At 45.1% G+C, this 9,514-nt stretch overlaps 1 protein-coding gene across 1 annotated transcript; it reads right to left on the reverse strand.

The window, feature by feature from the left end:
* Positions 1–1,640: 1,640 nt before the first annotated feature.
* ASCL4 (achaete-scute family bHLH transcription factor 4) lies at positions 1,641–7,139 on the reverse strand. Its single transcript, XM_065397589.1, has 2 exons — positions 6,871–7,139; positions 1,641–1,935 (listed from the first exon to the last, which is right to left on the reverse strand). Exons 1-2 carry the CDS (start codon positions 7,137–7,139, stop codon positions 1,641–1,643), a joined length of 564 nt encoding a protein of 187 aa, XP_065253661.1.
* Positions 7,140–9,514: the final 2,375 nt, after the last annotated feature.

Genomic DNA, 9,514 nt, shown 5'->3' on the forward strand with positions numbered 1-9,514 from the left:
TCATCTCTTAACCTTCTCTTTGTTAAGCTAAACAAATTGAGCTCCTTGAGTCTAGTTTCCCCTGTTCCCTGAAAATTCAGTTTCTGGGAACATTTCTCATTCACTAATCTCCATGAAAAGTGAAAATAAATTTTTTAATTCAATTTTTTTATTTAAGCAAATATTCATGGACACGTTTTGAGGTATCTGACCAGCACTAATGTTCATTCATATTTGTACATGAACATTTTCAGGATTTCAGTCAAGGTATCTGGCAAGGGAGATAAGGAGAGAAAATCATCAAATCAAAGTGATCCCATAAGTAGAAGGGGAGGGGAGTTTAAAAGTTTATTTTGGTATTATTTTAAAGTTAGGGGGGTAGATCATTTGGAGCGGGAAGAGAGAGAATACATTCTGGGCCTGGTTCAACACATCCCTTAAGCACATGCGTATCTTTAAGCACATACTTAAGTGCTTTGCTAAATCAGGGCCTTGGAGAGTAGTAAATGAAGAAAAAAAGAACTTTGAGAGATTTGGAGAAAAACTCCGATTGCCTTTTGAGTGACAATGGTTCAAATTAAATATATATTGTAGAGCTTGAGGTATGTATTTTAGAAAAGTCTGTTTTAAAAAGTAATACAATACTTTAAATGTAAGGAAAAATGCCCACATTTTCCATATGAATGTAGCTTGATATATTTCAGCCTTTCTGTAGACACTAGTACATGACGACTACAGGAGTATGTTTCCATGCATATTACCTCCGACCATCAAATAGATGTCATGATCAATAGCATTTGTCTGCAAATACAATTTATATAAATGAAGGTGCACAGGGAAAAGGTGGATGTCTTCACCACAATTTCATCACTATGACTTTGTCTGATTAGGATTTTACAGAACTATATTTAGCACATTAATTTAGTATTGGTTAGGATGGAAATTTCAGTCTGCCATTTGCTGAGAGTAATTCTTTAAAATAAGTCCCAAGTTTTCTTCACATCCTCACACCTCCAAAGCATCCTAATTATGGACCATCTGCTTGCATTAAAAAGGACATTGCCAAATAGATTCAACCTGAAATATAGATTTCATTTTTTAAAAATTTGTTTTTCAAAACCTAATATTAATAGAAATATTTGCATGAGTTTTAAAAATGTTGGTGAAACATATGTTATCTAATTTTTACACCCTCTTTCCCTCCCACCCCGCAACCACATATTTGCAAACCAAACATTGCATCATTGTATCAGTGCATGGAAACTAGAAAATAAACCTGACTAGGAAAAAACTCTAAACCTGGTTAATCTATTTTCATTTTCCCACTGAGTGAAATGCAAAAAGTAACCCAACAGCATAAAAGGTGAAGAGTAATTTAGATTTTAAAAACTGTTTCAAGTTTAATAATCTAAACCACAATTAGTAAACACAGCTGAGAAAATTTGAAAGGAATTTGTGTATCCTTACAAACCACTTGTAGGCTACATGCATGCAACAACAGTGAAAAGATCTTCTCAGAGACTGAAGATACCTTTATTTTCCCAGGCTCTTTCCTCTTTCGTAGGATACATTTTTACCTCTAGAAAAATCATGTGGATTTAGATACCATAACAGAGTTTTTGATTGGTCTTGAAGGCATCTGTTTCTGAAGATGATGTTTCCTAGATGCAAGTCTCCTCAAACTCACTGTATGGAGATGAAGATAAAGAGGTTTTAGACTCTCCATCACTGTTGCATTCCCTTCTTAGATCAGGACTGGAAGCATCTGTAGCCTCCTTAGCAGATATTGTTTCCTTAGTGGTAGACCCTAATGGCTGACAGTCCAGCAAACTCTGAAGGTGTTTAATGTAATTTATTGCGGCTCTTAGGGTCTCCACTTTGCTGAGGCGTTTGTCTGCAAGCTCCTTGGGAAGATGTTCTCGGAGGCGTGCATATCCCTCATTCACACAACGCACTCTTCGGGTATGTCTACACTACAGGATTAATTCGAATTTATATAATTCGAATTTAGGAAACCGATTTTGTAAATTCGAATGTATTCGGCCACACTAGGCACCATTAATTCGGTGGTTTGCGTCCAAGCTACCATAGTAGCATCGATTTCCAGAGCGTTGCATTGTGGGTAGCTTTTACATAGCTATCCCATAGTTCCCGCAGTCTCCACCCCCCTTGGAATTCTGGGTTGAGACCCCAGTGCATGATGGGGCAAAAAACATTGTCGCAGGTAGTTCTGGGTACAGCCTCCCCCTCCCTCCCTGAAAGCAACGGCAGACAACCATTTCGCGCCTTTTTTCCTGAGTGAACTCTGCAGACTCCATTCTGCATCAAGCATGGATCCCGTTGTGCTCCAGAACGCAGTCTTGAACATTATAAACACCTCGCGCTTTCTCGTGGAGTTTATGCTTACACAGGACCAGAAACAAGAGGCGAGGAGGAGGAGGAGGCGGCGATTGCAGCGCAGCGACCAGCGTGATGAGGACATGGACACGGACACAGAATTCTCTGAGACCGCGGGCCCCGGTGCTTTGGAGATTATGATGTTAATGGGCCAGGTTATAGGCTTTGAACGCCGATTCTGGGCCCGGGAAACAAGCACAGACTGGTGGGACCGCATAGTGTTGCAGGTGTGGGACGATTCCCAGTGGCTGAGAAACTTTCGCATGCGTAAGGGCACTTTCATGGAACTTTGTGACTTGCTTTCCCCTGCCCTGAAGCGCCAGAATACCAAGATGAGAGCAGCCCTCACAGTTGAGAAGCGAGTGGCGATAGCCCTGTGGAAGCTTGCAACGCCAGACAGCTACCGGTCAGTCGGGAATCAATTTGGAGTGGGCAAATCTACTGTGGGGGCTGCTGTGATGCAAGTAGCCAAAGCAATCACGGAGGTGCTGCTACGAAAGGTAGTGACTCTGGGAAATGTGCAGGTCATAGTGGATGGCTTTGCTGCAATGGGATTCCCTAACTGTGGTGGGGCAATAGATGGAACCCATATTCCTATCTTGGCACCGGAGCACCAGGGTACCCAGTACATAAACCGCAAGGGGTACTTCTCAATGGTGCTGCAAGCACTTGTGGATCACAAGGGACGTTTCACCAACATCCATGTGGGCTGGCCGGGAAGGGTTCATGACGCTCGCGTCTTCAGGAACACCAATCTGTTTAAACGGCTGCAGCAAGGGACTTACTTTCCGGACCAGAAAATAACCGTGGGGGATGTTGAAATGCCAATTGTTATTCTTGGGGACCCAGCCTACCCCTTAATGCCATGGCTCATGAAGCCATACACAGGCAGCCTGGACAGGAGTCAGGAGTTGTTCAACTACAGGCTGAGCAAGTGCAGAATGGTGGTAGAATGTGCATTTGGCCGTTTAAAAGGTCGCTGGCGATCCTTATTGACTCGCTCAGACCTCAGCCAAACCAATATCCCCATTGTTATTACTGCTTGCTGTGTGCTTCACAATCTCTGTGAGAGCAAGGGGGAGACCTTTATGGCAGGGTGGGAGGCTGAGGCAAATCGCCTGGCTGCTGATTACTCGCAGCCAGACACCAGGGCGATTAGAAGAGCACACGATGAAGCGCTGCGCATTAGGGAAGCTTTGAAAACCAGTTTCATGACTGGCCAGGCTACAGTGTGAAATTTATGTTTGTTTATCCTTCCTGAAAACCCGCCACCTTTATTGACTCATTCTCTGTAAGGAACCCACCCTCCCCCTTCCCCCAGCTTGCTTTCAAAGGAAATAAAGTCACCATTGTTTAAAAATCATTTATTCTTTATGAATTGATTATAAAAAGAGGGAGAGAACCTGAGTGGGGTTTGGGAGGAGGATCAGCGGGAAGGAAAAGCCCAGTAAAAAAAGGTTAAGAAAATGGCAGCCTTTTGCTTGGGCTGTCCACTGGGGTGGAATGGGAGGGTGTACGGAGCCTCCCCCCCCCCGTGTTCTTACACATCTGGGTGTGGAGGCTATGGAAAATGGTGAGGAGGTAGGGGGGTTATACAGGGGCTGTAGCGGCACAGAACCTGAGTGGGGTTTGGGAGGAGGATCTGCGGGAAGGAAAAGCCCAGTAAAAAAAGGTTAAAAAAATGGCAGCCTTTTGCTTGGGCTGTCCACTGGGGTGGAATGGGAGGGTGTACGGAGCCTCCCCCCCCGTGTTCTTACACGTCTGGGTGTGGAGGCTATGGAACATGGTGAGGAGGTAGGGGGGTTATACAGGGGCTGTAGCGGCACTCGGTTCTCCAGCAGCCGTTCCTGAAGCTCCACCAGACGCCGGAGCATGTCTGTTTGCTCACGCAGCAGCCCCAGCGTTGCTTCCCGACTCCTCTGATCTTCCTGCCGCCACCTCTCATCTCGAGCGTCTCTCCTCTCCTCACGTTGGTCCCTCCTGTCCTCACGTTGGTCCCTCATGTCCTCACGTTGGTCCCTCCTGTCCTCACGGTCACTGGCTTCTTTCCTATACTTGCAAACCGTCTCCTTCCACTCATTCAGATGAGCTCTTTCATTCCTGGTGGATTGCATGATTTCGGAAAACATCTCTTCTCTCGTTTTTTTTTTACGACGCCTTATCTGGGATAGCCTTCGGGAAGGAGGAGGGAGGCTTGAAACATTTGCACCTGCTGGAGGGAGTGAAAAAAGGAGAGAATTTTTTTAAAAGATACATTTTTCAGAACAATGCTTATACTCTTTCACGGTGTATACTATTCACATTACATAGCACATGTGATTTCTGTGCAAGGTCGCATTTTGCCTCTTAATATTGAGTGCCTGTGGCTTTGCTGCTAGAGATCACAGACGCAGGTCGGGGAAACAGAATTCACCTTGCATGCTGCCATGGTAAGCCACTGTCTTTAGGCTTCTGCGCCCTGCTTTCCCACATACCAAGCAAAGCCCGTTGTGCTGCAGTTTTCCTGTTAGCTTGTTTTCTGCTGCTGAAGGTTAACACCCCCCCCCCATCCAATTCTCTGGGATGAGTGCTTTATCCCTCCCCCCACCGCGTGGCTGGTATCAGGGAAGATCCCTGCAGGAACCAAACTAACACCCCCCCCCCACCCGCCATGAATTCTCTGGGATGAGTGCTTTATCCCTCCCCCCACCGCGTGGCTGGTATCAGGGAAGATCCCTGCAGGAACCAAACTAACACCACCACCCCACCCGCCATGAATTCTCTGGGATGAGTGCTTTATCCCTCCCCCCACCGCGTGGCTGGTATCAGGGAAGATCCCTGCAGGAACCAAACTAACACCCCCCCCCCACCCGCCATGAATTCTCTGGGATGAGTGCTTTATCCCTCCCCCCACCGCGTGGCTGGTATCAGGGAAGATCCCTGCAGGAACCAAACTAACACCACCACCCCACCCGCCATGAATTCTCTGGGATGAGTGCTTTATCCCTCCCCCCACCGCGTGGCTGGTATCAGGGAAGATCCCTGCTAGCAAAACGCGAAAAGCTCTGGGCCAATCCTCCCCCCCCCCTTGCACTTGGCTAAATGCAGGGAAGGATTTCTTTTCAGCCACAGGCAAACAGCCCAGTAGGAACGGCCACCTCAGTCCCCTTAATTAAATTCCCTTATTTCAACCAGGTTACCCTAAGCGATATCACTCTCCTGAGGATTACACAGCAAGATAAAGAACGGATGTTGCTTGAATGCCAGCAAACACCGGGACCATACGCTGCCAGGCTCTGTCAGGCAATGATACCAGATTACTTGCTACTAGCATGGCGTGGTCAAGTGTCCTACCATGGAGGACGGAATAAGGCTGCACTGCCCAGAAACCTTGTGGCAAGGCTTTTGGAGTACCTCCAGGAGAGCTTCATGGAGATGTCCCTGGAGGATTTCCGCTCCATCCCCAGACATGTTAACAGACTTTTCCAGTAGCTGTACTGGCTGCGAATGCATCCCAAGTGCTCAGGGCAAATTAATCATTAAAAATGCTTGCTTTTAAACCATGTTTTATATTTTAAAAGGTAAACTCACCTGAGGTCCCTTCCATGGGGTCATGGTCTTGGGTGCTGGCTTGGGAGGCTTGGGAGGGTACTTCAGTCAGGGTGAGAAACAGTTCCTGGCTGTTGGGGAGAACGGAGAGCTGGGTGCTCTCTGCCAGCTCGTCCTCCTCCTCCTCCTCCTCTTCCCCTTCCGCGGAATCATCAGGTGTCCCTGATGAGATTATCCCCAGCTCGGAATCCACAGTCAGAGGTGGGGTAGTGGTGGCGGCCCCCCCTAGAAATGCATTTAGCTCAGCGTAGAAGCGGCATGTCCGCGGCTCTGACCCGGAGCGACCGTTTGCCTCCTTTGCTTTTTGATAGGCTTGTCTGAGCTCCTTGACTTTCACGCGGCACTGATCTGTGTCCCTATTGTGGCCTCTCTCCATCATGCCCTTGGAAATTTTTTCATAAGTTTTGGCATTTCGTCTTTTCGAACGCAGTTCAGCTAGCACTGAATCCTCTCCCCATATAGAGATCAAATCCAGTACCTCCTGTACGGTCCATGCTGGTGCTCTTTTTCGATTATCAGCCTGCATGGTTACCTGTGCTGATGAGCTCTCTGTGGTCACCTGTGCTCTCCACGCTGTGCAAACAGGAAATGAAATTCAAATGTTCCCGGGGCTTTTCCTGTCCACCTGGCCAGTGCATGCGAGTTCAGATTGCTGGCCAGAGCGGTCACAATGGTGCACTGTGGGATAGCTCCTGGAGGCCAATAACATCGAATTGCGGCCACACTAACGCTAATTCGAATTGACAAATTCGATTTTGGCGCTACTCCGCTCGTCGGGGTGGAGTACAGAAATCGAATTAAAGGGCCCTTTAATTCGAATTAAATGGCTTCGTTGTGTGGACGGTTCCAGAGTTAATTCGAATTAAAGCCACTAAATCCGAATTAAAGGTGTAGTGTAGACCAGGCCTTTGCCTCTCTCTCTCATTTCTCTTTCGAATGAAGGCAGGCTCAAAAGAATAGTCATAGACTCCTACATATCCAGAGAAAGGGATGTAGGAAAATCTACCTGAATAACCACGGTAGGCTTGGTCCCAATAAGTTGGATCGAAATGGAAGGGAACACCAAAGGGCTCTCTTAGTGGTAACCCATGAGGATTCACATGGTTATTTCCCATGGACATAGCTCCTGAGAATAACATCCCATTCAATAGTCCATCATCTTTATTGCTGTCCATTGTTTACCAGTGCAATTTTAATCTCAAATTTGGCTTCCAAATCTTGCATTAATCCATGCATGGAGGAAACATTTGTATTGGGTCCTCTGCTCCACAGTCTGCTCTGTTCTTGTGGGTGAGATCTATGTCCAGTTTTAAAGGCAAAACTAACAATTCATGAAGTCCACAATATGACTGAAAATCAGCTCTACTTCTCAATCTTTTATAGAGGCAGGATGCCATCTAATTTATAGACCAGCTTTTAGGACCATTACTCCACACTTTAAACCCAGCATTTCCTCTGATCTTCATCTTTCAAAAGATAATAAGAGGGTTCCTGTATTCCTTTTCTTCTAGCTTGAAAGTGTGTCCGTAGAGTTAACACCAAACATAAACAAGCTTCCAGGCTCTAAACACTTCTCTTGTATTGTAACCCACAATATCTTTTGATAAAGTTGTCTCCAAAAGATGGGTAATTTCCAAAGTTTATAGGGATCTTCAAAGTTTTGGCAGAACTCCTCCCACTCAGGAACCAAAGATCTCCTGTCAGCTGAAAAACTAGCCAAAAGCTTTTCACACTGTAATCCAAAATACATCTGCAGCCTTTGTTGTTTCTGCTGTTCCAATCTAACTGAAGCGGGTTCTCCAGCAGTATACAAAACTTATATGGTATCTCTTTAGCTTTCTAGGAAGGCTGAGAGATCATCAAAGGAAAGAGTGCTCTCTTGTGGTTGCAAGTTGTCTCACATCAAGATTACATACGTACCTCCAAGAAAGGAAATCAGTGTTTTCTTGGTGTTTTCTTCAGCTGAAAAGAAAGCTTTTCCAGCAAGTTCTGAGGAGAACTGGGTTCAAAAATTCAAAATATATTTTTTGAGAAAATGTTCATGATTTTTTTTTGTTTGTTTTTTGTTGAAATTTTGGTGTGATGGAAAATGGTCTGATCATCTCTGGTGAGGACTAGTTGCCTTAACAAAAAAAACCCCCTTAAATCGCCCCCCAAATGGCAGTGCTGCTGTTGCAACATGTTTGGCTAGATTCTGGCCTGTGAAATCAGTGAGAGTTAGGTTCCTAAGCACCTTTGAGGATCTGGGCCTAAATAAGGGAACAAAATTCCCCATGCCAAGAAATATGCACGTGCTGGTGCAGAGTCTGAAGCTGGCAGTAGTGACATCAGTATGCACTTTTAAAAAAGTATGCTTGGCTTTTTGTATGGGGTTATTTTGCAATCCTAAAAAACATTGCCACAAAAGTGGCCTGTTTTTTAATTTTCAGAGTATGCTCGACTTACTTGGGGACCATTGCAAACAGTCCTGAGGCTGCCCTGACTTATGCCAGGGGCAGAATCAGCCCCAAGAAGCCTCAAAAATTGGGGAAGCACGAAGGTGGCATGTAGCCACTCCTCCACCTCTGGGTCCTACACTCAGCACAGCTCAACCAGCCCACAGGACTGGGGCCATAGTGTTTTGTACCATTAATGTAGAACATAAGAACGGCCATACTGGGTCAGACCAAAGGTCCCGATCTAGCTCAGTATCCCGATAGTGGCCAGTGCCAGATACTTCAAAGGGAATGAACAGGTGCTCATCAAGTGATCCATTAGAATTAGAATGATACTTTTAATAAGGCGTGAAAACATTTTATATCAAGACTGGCTGTCTTTCTGAAAGATAAGCTAAAGCTCAAACAAAAGTTATGGGCTGGCTGCATGAATTAACTGGGAGAGGGTCTATTGTTGTTTAGGCAGGAGGGCAGACTAGATGATCATAATGGTCTCTTCTGGTCTTAACATCTGTGAAAACATCTGGGTCATAATGGAACTCACACCATACAGCTTTTGCTCTCAGCAAACACTAGCATAGCCATGATTTCATGATTTGTTTTTAATTTAACAAATGAAAATAGTCGGGGTTTTGTTTGTTTTATTTAAACCTCACCCTGCAGCTTTTGCTACTCAAACACTACAGTATTGTCTAGATTAGGGACTAAGATTCTCTAGAAACAAATGGGATGTTGACTGGTCTGTTGTTGTTGTCCAACTCAAAAAGCAAATAAACAGCTTAAATGGAAATAAATTAGATTTGTATAATTCTTCCATTTAAAATAGTTTAATGTGTCATTAGCAACACAGGACTGGCACTTATTTTTTAAGCTATGTGTTTTTAAACAGACAGTGTACCTTTAAAAGCCCAGAAAAATTCCCTGATGCTGTTTAAAATCCTGGATGGTCTTTGGAGTCTCTAAAACCATTCCTAGTGTCTAGCCATGTTCAAAGGGCAGAATTATATTTCAGTTCAGTAACACAAACATTGTTCGTTGCCATCAGACTTTTATTTCAATGTTTACTGTAAATACCGCTCACCTGCAGTTCCCAGAGTGCTGAAAACCCCCTATGT

This window comes from Emys orbicularis, chromosome 1 (genome assembly GCF_028017835.1).
Source record: "Emys orbicularis isolate rEmyOrb1 chromosome 1, rEmyOrb1.hap1, whole genome shotgun sequence".
NCBI classification, from domain to species: Eukaryota; Metazoa; Chordata; order Testudines; family Emydidae; genus Emys; species Emys orbicularis.